Source organism: Carassius gibelio, chromosome A5 (genome assembly GCF_023724105.1).
Source record: "Carassius gibelio isolate Cgi1373 ecotype wild population from Czech Republic chromosome A5, carGib1.2-hapl.c, whole genome shotgun sequence".
NCBI classification, from domain to species: Eukaryota; Metazoa; Chordata; class Actinopteri; order Cypriniformes; family Cyprinidae; genus Carassius; species Carassius gibelio.
The window spans coordinates 31,529,360-31,549,461 of record NC_068375.1 but is presented as its reverse complement, the minus strand read 5'-3'; the positions used below and the strand labels follow the sequence as shown (position 1 = coordinate 31,549,461).

Genomic DNA, 20,102 nt, shown 5'->3' with positions numbered 1-20,102 from the left:
AAAAAGTAGTGGACGAATGTAGGGAATGAAGTCGTTCACTCAGAATTCTGACAGCATAAATAAAAATGGCTGACACCCGATATAGTGCACTATATAGTGGACAGGGAGCAGTTTCAGACACAGCTAAAGAGTTCTCGAGATACTTGGTCATTGAAATAGGTATTACAGAGGTTCAGTGTGAGAGTTCTTTACAATGGAAGTACTCCCAAGTCATTGTGAGAATTATTTAAATGTTCCAATAAAAATCATTTTTATCATCGGTCATATGTATTTTAGAGGCTTCATTCTCTGCAATAATAATTTAAATGGTACAGAGTTTGAAAATAAAGGGATTCACAATATATTGGTTATTTGTTATTTGTGTCTTTGTGTGTGTATATGTATATACAGGTGCATCTCAATAAATTAGTTTCTGTTAAATTTGAGCCAAAATCATCACAATTTAATGAACCAAAGAATTAAACTACTTCAATCTTTGTGCATTGGATTTATTTAATTGTTTCACAATTTGAGTTGAATTTTTCGAAAGAAATGAACTTTTCCATGACATTCTAATTTGAGATGCACCTGTTTACATATAAAAGGAATATGAAGACCTGCACAAATAAAATTAATACCATATGAGTGGGGTAGGGCAATGTCTATAGTAACATATTAAACTGTAAAATAAAATTATTTACAGTTCAGATAAAAGTTTTCACAAAAATACAGTTTTATAAAATTATAGACTTCACATTTCCTTTAAACTATTATCTCCATAGATGGATAGTTAGTTACAGATATATAATATATTGGAATAATTTAGATTAACTATATCAAGAGGGTTATCAATGGGTATGTTATAGGCTTAGGAGTGGTTAGGACAATAATTACTTAATAATATAGAGAATTGAATAGCAAGTGCTATGAAAATGTATGAACTGCTAATACAAACCCGATTCCAAAGAAGTTGGGACACTGTACAAATTGTGAGTAAAAAATAAATGGAATAATTTACAAATCCCACAAAATTATATTTTATTCACAATAGAATTTAGATAACATAGAAAATGCTTAAAATTAGACATTTTGAAATGTCATGCCAAATATTGGCTCATTTTGGATTTCATGAGAGCTACACATTCCAAAAAAGTTGGCACAGGTAGCAATAAGAGGCTGGAAAAGTTAAATGTACATATAAGGAACAGTTGGCGGGCCAATTTACAACTTATTAGGTCACTTGGCAACATGATTGGGTATAAAAAGAGCCTCTCAGAGTGGCAGTGTGTCTCAGAAGTCAAGATGGGCAGAGGATCACCAATTCCCCCAATACTGCAGCGAAAAATAGTGGAGCAATATCAGAAAGGAGTTTCTCAGAGAAAAATTGCAAAGAGTTTAATCTACAGTGCATAATATCATCCAAAGATTCAGAGAATCTGGAACAATCTCTGTGCATAAGGGTCAAGGCCAGAAAACATACTGGATGCCCATGATCTTCGGGCCCTTCGAGGCGACACTGCATCACACATAGGAATGCTACTGTAATGGAAATCACAACATGAGCTCAGGAATACTTCCAGATAACATTGTCAGTGAACACAATCCACCGTGCCATTCGCCGTTGCCAGCTAAAACTCTATAGGTCAAAAAAGAAGCCATATCTAAAAATGGGCCATGGCTCATTTAAAATGGCCTGTGGCAAACTCTTCTGTGGTCAGAAGAATCTAAATTTGAAGTTCTTTTTGAAAAACTGGGACACCATGTCATCCGAACTAAAGAGGACAAGGACAAGCCAAGTTGTTATCAGCGCTCAGTTCAGAAGTCTGCATCTCTGATGGTATGAGTTTGCATGAGTGCGTGTGGCATGGGCAGCTTACACCTCTGGAAAGGCACCATCAATGCTGAAAGGTATATCCAAGTTCTAGAACAACATATGCTCCCATCCAGACATCTTCTCTTTCAGGGAAGACCTTGCATTTTCCAACATGACAATGACAGACCACATACTGCATCAATTACAACAGCAGAGCTGTGTAGAAGAATGATCCAGGTATTGAAATAGCCAGCCTGCAGTCCAGATCTTTCACCCATAGAAAACATTTGGCACATCATAAAGAGGAAGATGCGACAAAGAAGACCTAACACAGTCGAGCAACTAGAAGCCTGTATTAGACAAGAATGGGACAACAATCTTATACCTTTGTCCACTTCTATTCGCTGTCTACATGGCATCATTGGGTTCTGTCATTCAGAAACATGGCTTTTAACTGGTGTTACTTATTTGAAAAAGTAACTCAGATATTTCCTAAATTAAAAATGCATTACTTTATTAGTTCCTTTTAAAAAGTAATCTGATTACGTAACTCACGTTACTTGTAATGCGTTACCCCCCAACACTGAGTATCACATTCCATAAGCAAGACCACCGTATCAGTTATTGCAACAAACTTGTAAAACGTCAAAAATGTGCATAACACATTGTCAACAGAAAGAACCCTTCTTAAAATGTTGCGGTTGCCACACAGTGCAAGCCTTACATTAGTGTCACTGTAACATCAAGATCTGGCAGAAAGAAATTAATGAAAGACAAACTTATTAATTAGAAGGGTTGTGTCAACATATTTGTATTTTATGTCATAAAGTTTATATTTTTCATATGATCATATTCTCTTCAAATTGTCGGCGAAGACACAAGACTCCTCGGGTTCTGTGATTGTGCACTGGATAATGGCCTACTTACTGAAAAAATATAGCAAGGATTCTGAAACAAAGAAAATCACTGCATTCGCTTCGGTGCATCAGCGATAGATGTCGCTGCGGTATTATTGGAAGCGGTCCGGCTTTGTCGCGCAGTTTGCTCTTGCTGCAAACTCTCCTGTTTCAGGCTGGTTTCAGGTGATGCTGTTTGATCCCTTCCAGTCTCCGTACATTTCTGTGTTATGACGTCATCTAGTCGGACGGGACCTAGAAACTTTACTTGCTTGGAACCTGGATGAAATTTTGTTTCCCCCTCAATTTCCAGTCGGATTTACTCTGTGAGTCTTACACATGGATCAGAAATGGAGCATCGCCGATGTGCAGCGTGTTGAACTTCAGACTTTTCTGGACCAGCATGTGAGCTTGAACAAATATAATTAAATCAGATAGAAGAGGACATGGACGAACGAGAAGGTGAGGATTGTGCAAACGATATTCACGCTTTTTCCAGTAAATGTTCACTTGAACTCCTTTCAAACTTACCAGTACTTTATGTTAAGGCTGTCACAGTCCATAGACGAAAGTTAGTTACTCAATTGTTTTCAAAACAGATGCAACAGAAACAAACATGTAGGAATGTGTTTTCTCGAATGCTTGTTTTGTTAGTTTTTTTGGGTTTGTATATTGAAGTTTGTCGTTAAACAGTTAAATGTCTACATTTGAATATGTAATTCAAAAATATTTAAAGGGTTCCTTTTAATAATCTTTTTTTTCTTCGTATTTTAAATAACGCTATACTTTTCATCTCACAAGTAAATAAACAGATGAAATGGATCCCAGCTGTTTTTCATTACAGAAAGATGTTAAAGCAAATAAAATCCATTGGAAAAAATCCATTGCATTTATATGAGGTTTTAATGGTAAAAATCTCATAATTTGTATAAATATAAAACTGCAGCAGTCGCGAGAATAACGTTAGATAGAGATTACATAACTTAAACTTCGTGCTCAAAATGTTCCACGTCGAATTGAAAGTTAAATATCTGGGGTTTCCTATGTAAACAAACATGATCTGTGTATGAGCTGCCAGTTCTGAACGTTCCTCTGATATTTGATTGACAGATGTGACGGAGCGCGCGTGCACAGGCTGTGGCGGGAGGATTCAGGACGCGTTTCATGTGAAGGTTCTTCAAGACGCCTGGCACAACTCATGCTTTCAGTGGGTCTTAACTTGATTTCTCCTTAAACTGCGGAATGGGACGAAGTAAACAAAATGTGTTTGGTTGCTTTTCTGGGAATTGCTTAAGTTTTTTTTTTAAATATTCCCCCAGCTGAAGTGGTTTGCTGATCTTAATCTCCAGCTTTGTCTGTTGGCTAGTAAGTGGAATTTAATGGGGGGCATGGGGGCCCATCAGGACTGCTTATGCATAGGGCCTGGGATTTTGTGCAACGCCCCTGCCTGCATGGACAGCCTAAGTGGATACTCCACCCCAAAATGAAAATGCAGTCATTAATCACTTACCCCCATGTCGTTCCAAACTCGTAAAATCTTCGTTCATCTTCGGAACACAATTTAAGATATTTTGGATGATATTTTGGAGACTTGTGACTGTCCCATTAACAAGGTCCAGAAAAGTATGAAAGACATTGTCAGAATAGACCATCTGCCATCAGTGGTTCAACTGTAACATCATGAAGCGAATAGAAAATACAAATATATATATATATATATATATATGCAAAGAAAACAAAAATAACAATTTTATTCAACAACAACTCTGTCTCTCCGCATCATCATAGTGCCATTCTGGAGAACTTGTTTTGGAGAACATGACAGATGAACATGGCATTCAGTGGATATTCTCCAAAATGGAGCTTCAGTGATGCAGAGACGCATAGGAGACAAATTGTTGAATAAAGTCATTATTTTTGTTTTCTTCATGCATAAAAAGCATTATTGTCGCTTTGTAATGATACAGTTCAACCACTGAGGGGAGATGGACTATTCTGACGACATCTTTCATACTTTTCTGGACCTTGACAGTGTAATTTACTTAATTAGTTAATGGGACAGTCACAAGCCTCCCATGGACGAGCAAAGCTTTTACTTTTTTAAGGTTTGGAATGACATGGGGTAAGTGATTAATGAAAAAAAAGTATGTTGTGGTGGAGTATCCCTTTAAACTTAAGATTCTTAGCCAGCGAATCGTTTTATTTATCAAACTAAGTACACAACTATACAGAATTACTAAGAGATGAGGGTGGCTCAGTTGACCAGCCACCAAGACAAAGAATAATGCATTTTCTTTCCCTTTCAGAAGAAAATATGCAGACTATTGCATTCAAATGAAAGCTTTGTTTTCTTTCACACCTACATGTAGGTATTATGGGCTACTTAGTTCAATGTTTGTCAGCAACTACTAGGAACTCCTAGAACCTTCATGTAGGGGCTTGAGTGTTATGTTTATTTAAATATAAGAGATAAATGTTTGTTTGTGTAATTAAAAACAAACAGTGAAATTATGAAAAGTGGTAATGGGACCAAGAAATGGATAAAGGTGTCCACGCTTTTTCCAGCTCTCTTCCAGCTAATCAGTGATTAAAGGGTTAGTTCACCCAAAAATAAAAATTATTTCATTAATTACTCACCCTCATGTCCTTCCAAACCCATAATGTCTTCGTTCAACTTCAGAACACATATTAAGGTATTTTTGATGAAATTTGAGCGCTTTGTGACCCTGCATTGACACAAAATGTATTCTCATAGCTTTATAAGATTATGGTTTGACCACCGATGTCACATAGACTATTTTATTGATGTCCTTACTACTTTTCTGGGCCATAAAATGTTTCAGTGGCATTGCTGACTATGCAGTTTCCATCAAAAATATCTTAATTTTCATCCGAAGATGAACGAATGTCTTACAGGTTTGGAACAACATGAGGGTGAGTAATTAGGAACAGAATTTTCATTTTTGGGTGAACCTTTCCTTTAACTATCAAATGGCATGTGCCAGTGTAAAGGTCTTTTTTTAAAAGACAGGTTAATGTGTCATCAAAATAGTTGCACCCCTAGTTAAAAAACTGCCTGCCAGAGTCGTTACTGTCAGTATTTCTAAATGTAGCTCCAAATTGCTCTTGGTTTTTTTTTATTGTTGAATGAAGGACCTCATTTAACATAACTGACCTCAGGAAGCTATTTATAAGTACTATTCTTATCAGTAGTTCGTCAAACTTTTTTTTAACATATTGTTCTTTATTAAGCGTTTCAATGAATTAAAGTAGAAGCTTTTTGATTATTGACTTCAGCTGGTCAGACCTTTAGACTTCTTTCTACTGTTTATTATTTGATTGATATTTTAATTGACTGTTTGTCCTTCTGTGAAATCCCTCTTATATTATGGCAGACATTCCCTACTTACCTGTAAGTGTTTTGTGGCACTGAAGGTAGGATCTCCTCTCTCGTTAGCTGTCACATTCCCAGACATCGGCTCATAGTTCTTGCAGACAAATACAAGACTATATTTTTTTCCCCTTTCTGTAAAGCTGTTTTTGTCAAATGTCCAACTAATGCCCCTTTTGTGATTGGAGGGACAAAGAGAACTTGTATGCTTTAATGACTGTTCTAACTATAACTATATATAACTATAGGAGGGGCTGGAATTTCCTCTGAATGCGTCTTGGATTTGAATTTTCTTTTTAACTTGCATTTGCTAGTGATTAAAATGCAATTTTTTGTTTGAAGTTTTATAGGCCTGGTTTCACGGGCCGGGCTTAGACTAAGTCAGGAATAGGCTATAGTTCATTTAAGACATTTAAGTAATTTTTATAAATATGACTTAGGAAAAAAAAACATTACCGTGTATCTTGAGGCAAAACAATGGTATTGTCATTTTATGATCATGATGCATTCTTTTTATATCAGTTGAAACAGCTCAGACTTGCTTTTTAGTCTGGGACTTGTCTTTGAAACTAGGGGATAGTGTTATAGCCATAGTGTTTAATACCATCTTTACTGTGATCCCATTTTTTTGTTGTTTATTGCTGTTATTTTCTGTTAACTTCCTTAATTAAATTATATTTATTTGAAAGTACATTCGGATAGCAATGATTTTTAATTATAGTATGAACTGAGTTTAGTTACCTTTTGAGTCCATTATGGCTGTTTTGACCATAATCACATCTGCCATCTTTAAACACTAGGACTTATTAGGTATTTGGAATCCTTGTTGATTATTTGGATAGGACATTATTATGTCTGCTCCCTTTATTTATTTTGATCCTGATCATTTGGTACTATGAGCTAACAAACACGACAGGGAACACGCAGGGTTTAGAAGATCCGAATACCAGTCGTGAGCACCAGAATGTTTCTTTGTTAATGTGAATGCTATAGTGGAATGAAGGAAGTAAAGGAGTGTTTGTTCTTTATCTGTACTGTTTGTCTTGGAGTGTTCAAGGTTTGAATAATTTCTTTTATTTCACCTGAAGCCTCTTGTTTTTCCTCTGGGTGTAAGCTGGAACAGGAAAGAGAACAGGTGTTGACTCTTCCAAGCAGAACTAAGACAAAAGCTGAGTCCGAAACCGCTCACTCATTCACTAATTCCTATAAAGTGTGTGGCAGTTGAGTGCACTATATCAGAAAAGGGTTAACAGATTCAGATGGCGACGTAGGCTATACTCTTCGCATGAGACTTGGAGCTGTTGCAAAAACATAGTCATAGGCCTATGTACTTTATTTTAGAAAATAATATTAATAGCAATAATACTCACTCAAAATGACTTAATATTGTAATCATACATACCTTCACGTGAGCTTTGTCTTTTCATTGATGCTATATTAATTTGTTTTGTAATGCTTTTATATTCATAATCATTAAATGCTATTAAAACACTGAGAACAAAAATAAACACACATTAACACGTATTTTTTGGTATCTTGACCATAGACTGTATAAAAACACGGACGGATTTTCTCAATCAAACTCACTCGCTCCCACTCTCGCTTCCAGCTCGCCGGGTCTCCACATTGGATTGTAGGCAAGCTTCAGCAAATGTACATCGGTTGTGCACTCGAAATCAGAATACATTGTGGGTAAAAAGTAGTGGACGAATGTAGGGAATGAAGTCGTTCACTCAGAATTCTGACAGCATAAATAAAAATGGCTGACACCCGATATAGTGCACTATATAGTGGACAGGGAGCAGTTTCAGACACAGCTAAAGAGTTCTCGAGATACTTGGTCATTGAAATAGGTATTACAGAGGTTCAGTGTGAGAGTTCTTTACAATGGAAGTACTCCCAAGTCATTGTGAGAATTATTTAAATGTTCCAATAAAAATCATTTTTATCATCGGTCATATGTATTTTAGAGGCTTCATTCTCTGCAATAATAATTTAAATGGTACAGAGTTTGAAAATAAAGGGATTCACAATATATTGGTTATTTGTTATTTGTGTCTTTGTGTGTGTATATGTATATACAGGTGCATCTCAATAAATTAGTTTCTGTTAAATTTGAGCCAAAATCATCACAATTTAATGAACCAAAGAATTAAACTACTTCAATCTTTGTGCATTGGATTTATTTAATTGTTTCACAATTTGAGTTGAATTTTTCGAAAGAAATGAACTTTTCCATGACATTCTAATTTGAGATGCACCTGTTTACATATAAAAGGAATATGAAGACCTGCACAAATAAAATTAATACCATATGAGTGGGGTAGGGCAATGTCTATAGTAACATATTAAACTGTAAAATAAAATTATTTACAGTTCAGATAAAAGTTTTCACAAAAATACAGTTTTATAAAATTATAGACTTCACATTTCCTTTAAACTATTATCTCCATAGATGGATAGTTAGTTACAGATATATAATATATTGGAATAATTTAGATTAACTATATCAAGAGGGTTATCAATGGGTATGTTATAGGCTTAGGAGTGGTTAGGACAATAATTACTTAATAATATAGAGAATTGAATAGCAAGTGCTATGAAAATGTATGAACTGCTAATACAAACCCGATTCCAAAGAAGTTGGGACACTGTACAAATTGTGAGTAAAAAATAAATGGAATAATTTACAAATCCCACAAAATTATATTTTATTCACAATAGAATTTAGATAACATAGAAAATGCTTAAAATTAGACATTTTGAAATGTCATGCCAAATATTGGCTCATTTTGGATTTCATGAGAGCTACACATTCCAAAAAAGTTGGCACAGGTAGCAATAAGAGGCTGGAAAAGTTAAATGTACATATAAGGAACAGTTGGCGGGCCAATTTACAACTTATTAGGTCACTTGGCAACATGATTGGGTATAAAAAGAGCCTCTCAGAGTGGCAGTGTGTCTCAGAAGTCAAGATGGGCAGAGGATCACCAATTCCCCCAATACTGCAGCGAAAAATAGTGGAGCAATATCAGAAAGGAGTTTCTCAGAGAAAAATTGCAAAGAGTTTAATCTACAGTGCATAATATCATCCAAAGATTCAGAGAATCTGGAACAATCTCTGTGCATAAGGGTCAAGGCCAGAAAACATACTGGATGCCCATGATCTTCGGGCCCTTCGAGGCGACACTGCATCACACATAGGAATGCTACTGTAATGGAAATCACAACATGAGCTCAGGAATACTTCCAGATAACATTGTCAGTGAACACAATCCACCGTGCCATTCGCCGTTGCCAGCTAAAACTCTATAGGTCAAAAAAGAAGCCATATCTAAAAATGGGCCATGGCTCATTTAAAATGGCCTGTGGCAAACTCTTCTGTGGTCAGAAGAATCTAAATTTGAAGTTCTTTTTGAAAAACTGGGACACCATGTCATCCGAACTAAAGAGGACAAGGACAAGCCAAGTTGTTATCAGCGCTCAGTTCAGAAGTCTGCATCTCTGATGGTATGAGTTTGCATGAGTGCGTGTGGCATGGGCAGCTTACACCTCTGGAAAGGCACCATCAATGCTGAAAGGTATATCCAAGTTCTAGAACAACATATGCTCCCATCCAGACATCTTCTCTTTCAGGGAAGACCTTGCATTTTCCAACATGACAATGACAGACCACATACTGCATCAATTACAACAGCAGAGCTGTGTAGAAGAATGATCCAGGTATTGAAATAGCCAGCCTGCAGTCCAGATCTTTCACCCATAGAAAACATTTGGCACATCATAAAGAGGAAGATGCGACAAAGAAGACCTAACACAGTCGAGCAACTAGAAGCCTGTATTAGACAAGAATGGGACAACAATCTTATACCTTTGTCCACTTCTATTCGCTGTCTACATGGCATCATTGGGTTCTGTCATTCAGAAACATGGCTTTTAACTGGTGTTACTTATTTGAAAAAGTAACTCAGATATTTCCTAAATTAAAAATGCATTACTTTATTAGTTCCTTTTAAAAAGTAATCTGATTACGTAACTCACGTTACTTGTAATGCGTTACCCCCCAACACTGAGTATCACATTCCATAAGCAAGACCACCGTATCAGTTATTGCAACAAACTTGTAAAACGTCAAAAATGTGCATAACACATTGTCAACAGAAAGAACCCTTCTTAAAATGTTGCGGTTGCCACACAGTGCAAGCCTTACATTAGTGTCACTGTAACATCAAGATCTGGCAGAAAGAAATTAATGAAAGACAAACTTATTAATTAGAAGGGTTGTGTCAACATATTTGTATTTTATGTCATAAAGTTTATATTTTTCATATGATCATATTCTCTTCAAATTGTCGGCGAAGACACAAGACTCCTCGGGTTCTGTGATTGTGCACTGGATAATGGCCTACTTACTGAAAAAATATAGCAAGGATTCTGAAACAAAGAAAATCACTGCATTCGCTTCGGTGCATCAGCGATAGATGTCGCTGCGGTATTATTGGAAGCGGTCCGGCTTTGTCGCGCAGTTTGCTCTTGCTGCAAACTCTCCTGTTTCAGGCTGGTTTCAGGTGATGCTGTTTGATCCCTTCCAGTCTCCGTACATTTCTGTGTTATGACGTCATCTAGTCGGACGGGACCTAGAAACTTTACTTGCTTGGAACCTGGATGAAATTTTGTTTCCCCCTCAATTTCCAGTCGGATTTACTCTGTGAGTCTTACACATGGATCAGAAATGGAGCATCGCCGATGTGCAGCGTGTTGAACTTCAGACTTTTCTGGACCAGCATGTGAGCTTGAACAAATATAATTAAATCAGATAGAAGAGGACATGGACGAACGAGAAGGTGAGGATTGTGCAAACGATATTCACGCTTTTTCCAGTAAATGTTCACTTGAACTCCTTTCAAACTTACCAGTACTTTATGTTAAGGCTGTCACAGTCCATAGACGAAAGTTAGTTACTCAATTGTTTTCAAAACAGATGCAACAGAAACAAACATGTAGGAATGTGTTTTCTCGAATGCTTGTTTTGTTAGTTTTTTTGGGTTTGTATATTGAAGTTTGTCGTTAAACAGTTAAATGTCTACATTTGAATATGTAATTCAAAAATATTTAAAGGGTTCCTTTTAATAATCTTTTTTTTCTTCGTATTTTAAATAACGCTATACTTTTCATCTCACAAGTAAATAAACAGATGAAATGGATCCCAGCTGTTTTTCATTACAGAAAGATGTTAAAGCAAATAAAATCCATTGGAAAAAATCCATTGCATTTATATGAGGTTTTAATGGTAAAAATCTCATAATTTGTATAAATATAAAACTGCAGCAGTCGCGAGAATAACGTTAGATAGAGATTACATAACTTAAACTTCGTGCTCAAAATGTTCCACGTCGAATTGAAAGTTAAATATCTGGGGTTTCCTATGTAAACAAACATGATCTGTGTATGAGCTGCCAGTTCTGAACGTTCCTCTGATATTTGATTGACAGATGTGACGGAGCGCGCGTGCACAGGCTGTGGCGGGAGGATTCAGGACGCGTTTCATGTGAAGGTTCTTCAAGACGCCTGGCACAACTCATGCTTTCAGTGGGTCTTAACTTGATTTCTCCTTAAACTGCGGAATGGGACGAAGTAAACAAAATGTGTTTGGTTGCTTTTCTGGGAATTGCTTAAGTTTTTTTTTTAAATATTCCCCCAGCTGAAGTGGTTTGCTGATCTTAATCTCCAGCTTTGTCTGTTGGCTAGTAAGTGGAATTTAATGGGGGGCATGGGGGCCCATCAGGACTGCTTATGCATAGGGCCTGGGATTTTGTGCAACGCCCCTGCCTGCATGGACAGCCTAAGTGGATACTCCACCCCAAAATGAAAATGCAGTCATTAATCACTTACCCCCATGTCGTTCCAAACTCGTAAAATCTTCGTTCATCTTCGGAACACAATTTAAGATATTTTGGATGATATTTTGGAGACTTGTGACTGTCCCATTAACAAGGTCCAGAAAAGTATGAAAGACATTGTCAGAATAGACCATCTGCCATCAGTGGTTCAACTGTAACATCATGAAGCGAATAGAAAATACAAATATATATATATATATATATATATGCAAAGAAAACAAAAATAACAATTTTATTCAACAACAACTCTGTCTCTCCGCATCATCATAGTGCCATTCTGGAGAACTTGTTTTGGAGAACATGACAGATGAACATGGCATTCAGTGGATATTCTCCAAAATGGAGCTTCAGTGATGCAGAGACGCATAGGAGACAAATTGTTGAATAAAGTCATTATTTTTGTTTTCTTCATGCATAAAAAGCATTATTGTCGCTTTGTAATGATACAGTTCAACCACTGAGGGGAGATGGACTATTCTGACGACATCTTTCATACTTTTCTGGACCTTGACAGTGTAATTTACTTAATTAGTTAATGGGACAGTCACAAGCCTCCCATGGACGAGCAAAGCTTTTACTTTTTTAAGGTTTGGAATGACATGGGGTAAGTGATTAATGAAAAAAAAGTATGTTGTGGTGGAGTATCCCTTTAAACTTAAGATTCTTAGCCAGCGAATCGTTTTATTTATCAAACTAAGTACACAACTATACAGAATTACTAAGAGATGAGGGTGGCTCAGTTGACCAGCCACCAAGACAAAGAATAATGCATTTTCTTTCCCTTTCAGAAGAAAATATGCAGACTATTGCATTCAAATGAAAGCTTTGTTTTCTTTCACACCTACATGTAGGTATTATGGGCTACTTAGTTCAATGTTTGTCAGCAACTACTAGGAACTCCTAGAACCTTCATGTAGGGGCTTGAGTGTTATGTTTATTTAAATATAAGAGATAAATGTTTGTTTGTGTAATTAAAAACAAACAGTGAAATTATGAAAAGTGGTAATGGGACCAAGAAATGGATAAAGGTGTCCACGCTTTTTCCAGCTCTCTTCCAGCTAATCAGTGATTAAAGGGTTAGTTCACCCAAAAATAAAAATTATTTCATTAATTACTCACCCTCATGTCCTTCCAAACCCATAATGTCTTCGTTCAACTTCAGAACACATATTAAGGTATTTTTGATGAAATTTGAGCGCTTTGTGACCCTGCATTGACACAAAATGTATTCTCATAGCTTTATAAGATTATGGTTTGACCACCGATGTCACATAGACTATTTTATTGATGTCCTTACTACTTTTCTGGGCCATAAAATGTTTCAGTGGCATTGCTGACTATGCAGTTTCCATCAAAAATATCTTAATTTTCATCCGAAGATGAACGAATGTCTTACAGGTTTGGAACAACATGAGGGTGAGTAATTAGGAACAGAATTTTCATTTTTGGGTGAACCTTTCCTTTAACTATCAAATGGCATGTGCCAGTGTAAAGGTCTTTTTTTAAAAGACAGGTTAATGTGTCATCAAAATAGTTGCACCCCTAGTTAAAAAACTGCCTGCCAGAGTCGTTACTGTCAGTATTTCTAAATGTAGCTCCAAATTGCTCTTGGTTTTTTTATTGTTGAATGAAGGACCTCATTTAACATAACTGACCTCAGGAAGCTATTTATAAGTACTATTCTTATCAGTAGTTCGTCAAACTTTTTTTTTACATATTGTTCTTTATTAAGTATTAAGCGTTTCAATGAATTAAAGTAGAAGCTTTTTGACTATTGACTTCAGCTGGTCAGACCTTTAGACTTCTTTCTACTGTTTATTATTTGATTGATATTTTAATTGACTGTTTGTCCTTCTGTGGAATCCCTCTTATATTATGGCAGACATTCCCTACTTACCTGTAAGTGTTTTGTGGCACTGAAGGTAGGATCTCCTCTCTGGTTAGCTGTCACATTCCCAGACATCGGCTCATAGCTCTTGCAGACAAATACAAGACTTTATTTTTTTCCCCTTTCTGTAAAGCTGTTTTTGTCAAATGTCCAACTAATGCCCCTTTTGTGATTGGAGGGACAAAGAGAACTTGTATGCTTTAATGACTGTTCTAACTATAACTATATATAACTATAGGAGGGGCTGGAATTTCCTCTGAATGCGTCTTGGATTTGAATTTTCTTTTTAACTTGCATTTGCTAGTGATTAAAATGCAATTTTTTGTTTGAAGTTTTATAGGCCTGGTTTCACGGGCAGGGCTTAGACTAAGTCAGGAATAGGCTATAGTTCATTTAAGACATTTAAGTAATTTTTATAAATATGACTTAGGAAAAAACATTACCGTGTATCTTGAGGCAAAACAATGGTATTGTCATTTTATGATCATGATGCATTCTTCTTATATCAGTTGAAACAGCTCAGACTTGCTTTTTAGTCTGGGACTTGTCTTTGAAACTATGGGATAGTGTTATAGCCAAAGTGTTTAATACCATCTTTACTATGATCCCATTTTTTTGTTGTTTATTGCTGTTATTTTCTGTTAACTTCCTTAATTAAATTATATTTATTTGAAAGCACATTCAGATAGCAATGATTTTTAATTATAGTATGAACTGAGTTTAGTTACCTTTTGAGTCCATTATGGCTGTTTTGACCATAATCACATCTGCCATCTTTAAACACTAGGACTTATTAGGTATTTGGAATCCTAGTTGATTATTTGGATAGGACATTATTATGTCTGCTCCCTTTATTTATTTTGATCCTGATCATTTGGTACTATGAGCTAACAAACACAGAGACAGGGAACACGCAGGGTTTAGAAGATCCGAATACCAGTCGTGAGCACCAGAATGTTTCTTTGTTAATGTGAATGCTATAGTGGAATGAAGGAAGTAAAGGAGTGTTTGTTCTTTATCTGTACTGTTTGTCTTGGAGTGTTCAAGGTTTGAATAATTTCTTTTATTTCACCTGAAGCCTCTTGTTTTTCCTCTGGGTGTAAGCTGGAACAGGAAAGAGAACAGGTGTTGACTCTTCCAAGCAGAACTAAGACAAAAGCTGAGTCCGAAACCGCTCACTCATTCACTAATTCCTATAAAGTGTGTGGCAGTTGAGTGCACTATATCAGAAAAGGGTTAACAGATTCAGATGGCGACGTAGGCTATACTCTTCGCATGAGACTTGGAGCTGTTGCAAAAACATAGTCATAGGCCTATGTACTTTATTTTAGAAAATAATATTAATAGCAATAACACTCACTCAAAATGACTTAATATTGTAATCATACATACCTTCACGTGAGCTTTGTCATTTAATTGATGCTATATTAATTTGTTTTGTAATGCTTTTATATTCATAATCATTAAATGCTATTAAAACACTGAGAACAAAAATAAACACACATTAACACGTATTTTTTGGTATCTTGACCATAGACTGTATAAAAACCCGGACGGATTTTCTCAATCAAACTCACTCGCTCCCACTCTCGCTTCCAGCTCGCCGGGTCTCCACATTGGATTGTAGGCAAGCTTCAGCAAATGTACATCGGTTGTGCACTCGAAATCAGAATACATTGTGGGTAAAAAGTAGTGGACGAATGTAGGGAATGAAGTCGTTCACTCAGAATTCTGACAGCATAAAAAAAATGGCTGACACCCGATATAGTGCACTATATAGTGGACAGGGAGCAGTTTCAGACACAGCTAAAGAGTTCTCGAGATACTTGGTCATTGAAATAGGTATTACAGAGGTTCAGTGTGAGAGTTCTTTACAATGGAAGTACTCCCAAGTCATTGTGAGAATTATTTAAATGTTCCAATAAAAATCATTTTTATCATCGGTCATATGTATTTTAGAGGCTTCATTCTCTGCAATAATAATTTAAATGGTACAGAGTTTGAAAATAAAGGGATTCACAATATATTGGTTATTTGTTATTTGTGTCTTTGTGTGTGTATATGTATATACAGGTGCATCTCAATAAATTAGTTTCTGTTAAATTTGAGCCAAAATCATTACAATTTAATGAACCAAAGAATTAAACTACTTCAATCTTTGTGCATTGGATTTATTTAATTGTTTCACAATTTGAGTTGAATTTTTCGAAAGAAATGAACTTTTCCATGACATTCTAATTTGAGATGCACCTGTTTACATATAAAAGGAATATGAAGACCTGCACAAATAAAATTAATACCATATGAGTGGGGTATGGCAATGTCTATAGTAACATATTAAACTGTAAAATAAAATTATTTACAGTTCAGATAAAAGTTTTCACAAAAATACAGTTTTATAAAATTATAGACTTCACATTTCCTTTAAACTATTATCTCTATAGATGGATAGTTAGTTACAGATATATAATATATTGAAATAATTTAGATTAACTATATCAAGAGGGTTATCAATGGGTATGTTATAGGCTTAGGAGTGGTTAGGACAATAATTACTTAATAATATAGAGAATTGAATAGAAAGTGCTATGAAAATGTATGAACTGCTAATACAAACCCGATTCCAAAGAAGTTGGGACACTGTATAAATTGTGAGTAAAAAAAGAAATGGAATAATTTACAAATCCCACAAAATTATATTTTATTCACAATAGAATTTAGATAACATATAAAATGCTTAAAATTAGACATTTTGAAATGTCATGCCAAATATTGGCTCATTTTGGATTTCATGAGAGCTACACATTCCAAAAAAGTTGGCACAGGTAGCAATAAGAGGCTGGAAAAGTTAAATGTACATATAAGGAACAGTTGGCGGGCCAATTTACAACTTATTAGGTCACTTGGCAACATGATTGGGTATAAAAAGAGCCTCTCAGAGTGGCAGTGTGTCTCAGAAGTCAAGATGGGCAGAGGATCACCAATTCCCCCAATACTGCAGCGAAAAATAGTGGAGCAATATCAGAAAGGAGTTTCTCAGAGAAAAATTGCAAAGAGTTTAATCTACAGTGCATAATATCATCCAAAGATTCAGAGAATCTGGAACAATCTCTGTGCATAAGGGTCAAGGCCAGAAAACATACTGGATGCCCATGATCTTCGGGCCCTTCGAGGCGACACTGCATCACATACAGGAATGATACTGTAATGGAAATCACAACATGAGCTCAGGAATACTTCCAGAAAACATTGTCAGTGAACACAATCCACCGTGCCATTCGCCGTTGCCAGCTAAAACTCTATAGGTCAAAAAAGAAGCCATATCTAAAAATGGGCCATGGCTCATTTAAAATGGCCTGTGGCAAAGTGGAAAACTCTTCTGTGGTCAGAAGAATCTAAATTTGAAGTTCTTTTTGAAAAACTGGGACACCATGTCATCCGAACTAAAGAGGACAAGGACAAGCCAAGTTGTTATCAGCGCTCAGTTCAGAAGTCTGCATCTCTGATGGTATGAGTTTGCATGAGTGCGTGTGGCATGGGCAGCTTACACATCTGGAAAGGCACCATCAATGCTGAAAGGTATATCCAAGTTCTAGAACAACATATGCTCCCATCCAGACGTCATCTCTTTCAGGGAAGACCTTGCATTTTCCAACATGACAATGACAGACCACATACTGCATCAATTACAACAGCATAGCTGCGTAGAAGAATGATCCAGGTATTGAAATAGCCAGCCTGCAGTCCAGATCTTTCACCCATAGAAAACATTTGGCACATCATAAAGAGGAAGATGCGACAAAGAAGACCTAACACAGTCGAGCAACTAGAAGCCTGTATTAGACAAGAATGGGACAACAATCTTATACCTAAACTTGTCAGTCCCCCGACATTTGCAGACGGTTTTAAAAAGAAGAGGGGATGCCACACAGTGGTAAACATGGCCTTGTCCCAACTTTTTTTAGATGTGTTGATGCCATTAAATTTAAAATCAACTTATTTTTCCCTTAAAATGATACATTTTCTCAGTTTAAACATTTGATATGTCATCTATGTTGTATTCTAAGAATATAATAAGATTATAATAAGAAAAAAAAATATAGGGCCTGAAACTGCAGCCTCCAGTATTGCAGGAATACCCTTCCAATAAAACAGGCTAATTGAAAATGCACATTCATTCTCTGCCAGCAGAAGGTGCTTTTAGAATGGCAGAAATATAACAGTTTCCCCGGTAACGGCAGAACACAAAGCAGCACTCTGAAACATGCAGCGCTGGTGTTTATTTAATGAAATCATAGCCTTTTGAGGTTTAATCATCAATTTAAGCCATAGCAAAATTCTGGTCTTTCCGTCTCCCAAGATTCAAGACCTCTTGAAATCATTATTAAGACTTTCTTGTACAATTTATGGCTTTCAATTTGATACAACTAAATTTAAGACTTTTTAAGGACCCACGGAAACCCTGCATTATAATTTAAAATAACCTACTATTTTAATATATTTTGAAATGTCACATCATCCATTAGAAATTATTTAAATACGCCGATTTGATGCTTTTTTTTTTTTTCAAATTATGTTTGCCATGACAGTTTACATTACAATGTTGCAATGCCTAAATTTACCATTTAGATTGCAACAAAAAAAAATCATTGGTATTCTCCATTTAGAACATGCCATGTTTTGAAATTAGTGACCGAAATGTACCAGTCGCATCTGGTGCACAGGTGAAAGTTTATGTCATGTGTGCACACCTGGTCAGCCTTTGCAATGTCCTCACAGATGTTAGAGAATGATTCACAAACCTTTTCATCTGCTATGATGTCACTGTCGGAACACAGGTTGCCCAACTCAGGAGCAGGTTTTACCCTACAGGCACACAAATGGTGTCCCATGTTTGGATGATGAGGTTCTGCCCACTCTACGTGGGTGACTGGGTTATTTCTCCCTATAGAAACAGAGATTGTCAACATTCTTCCAAACGAAGGCAAAAACTGGCTAGACTAAAATCTAGCTGGTTCTGTAAGACAGGCTTGAAGATTTTGTGGCCTTCTCACAATAATGTGATCATTATCAGATCATCTCAGCACTATGTTGCTTTTCCATATCCTCCCCATTTTCATTCCATTGAGTGTTTTTTTTTCTTTTCTTTCAGTTTTCCCCATTTCTTTCCTTCTATTTCCCCTTTTTTAGCACATGGTGTACCGGAGAGCACAGGCTTCAGCAGAACATTGCATGCCAGATGCTTCCCTTTGGCACTTTGTCTTGTTGGGTTTGTCAGAGAGTTGTTTTCAAGTGATTGTTGGCCTTCAGTTTACAGGCCTTGATTTAGATGCTAAACACTTTGCAAAGCGTAGCTCTAAATGTGAACTGCAAGAGTTCTAAAATTGTGGAAATAAAAACTAGTAGAACTTGCTTTAATTTTAGTTAGTAAACCCTTAGAAATGTCCATTCATAACGCACACCAAGACATTCATGCTGTGTGCCAAATCAGTTTTAATAGGGTAGTTAAGTAGATTAATTGTTAATCCCTTCAGCACTGTGCGCTTCATTGTGGAAATAAAGATCATTGTACTTCTGGAATATGGCCTGAAGACGATTTCCTGCTTGGATGCTTTGGTTCAGACCTGGCTGTCTACCTCCTTTCCTGACCAGAGTCTTATAAAAATTTGGGTAACTGTTTTCCAAACAACATGATTAAATATAAAATTCTGTGCAGAATTGTTGCTTCACTTAGTGGAAAATATGACCTTATTTGCTCCTTAGATTTGTATTATTTTATTTTATTCTTTTTTTAAACACATTTGGGAATAGAAAATTGACGTCCATCCATCCATCCATCATCTTCCGCTTATCCGGGGCCGGGTCGCGGGGGCAACAGTCTAAGCAGAGACGCCCAGACTTCCCTCTCCCTAGCCACTTCCTCCAGCTCTTCCGGGGGGACCCCGAGGCGTTCCCAGGCCAGCCGGTAGACATAGTCCCTCCAGCGTGTCCTAGGTCTTCCCCGGGGCCTCCTCCCGGTGAGATGTGCCTGGAACACCTACCTGGGAAGGCGTCCAGGAGGCATCCGAAATAGATGCCCGAGCCACCTCAGCTGGCTCCTCTCGATGTGGAGGAGCAACGGCTCTACTCTGAGCTCCTCCCGAGTGACCGAGCTTCTCACCCTATCTCTAAGGGAGCGCCCAGCCACCCGACGGAGAAAGCTCATTTCGGCCGCCTATATCCGGGATCTTGTCCT

At 36.7% G+C, this 20,102-nt stretch overlaps 1 protein-coding gene across 6 annotated transcripts in view; it reads left to right on the top strand.

The window, feature by feature from the left end:
- The window catches only part of limk2 (LIM domain kinase 2), a 48,272-nt gene that overhangs the window by 4,909 nt on the left and 23,261 nt on the right, over positions 1-20,102 (top strand). Inside the window, exons 1-2 of one of the 6 annotated variants that reach the window (XM_052595347.1) lie at positions 2,879-3,150; positions 11,572-11,668. The exons of 1 other annotated variant lie outside the window; for it this stretch is intronic. In XM_052595347.1, the coding sequence (XP_052451307.1) occupies positions 3,135-3,150; positions 11,572-11,668 (113 nt within the window). In that variant the 5' untranslated portion in view covers positions 2,879-3,134. Of the gene's footprint in view, positions 1-2,878; positions 3,151-3,798; positions 3,896-10,645; positions 10,924-11,571; positions 11,669-20,102 lie in introns of those variants that run through there. 4 more of the 6 variants (XM_052595345.1, XM_052595344.1, XM_052595349.1 and 1 more) reach the window with 4 other exon arrangements.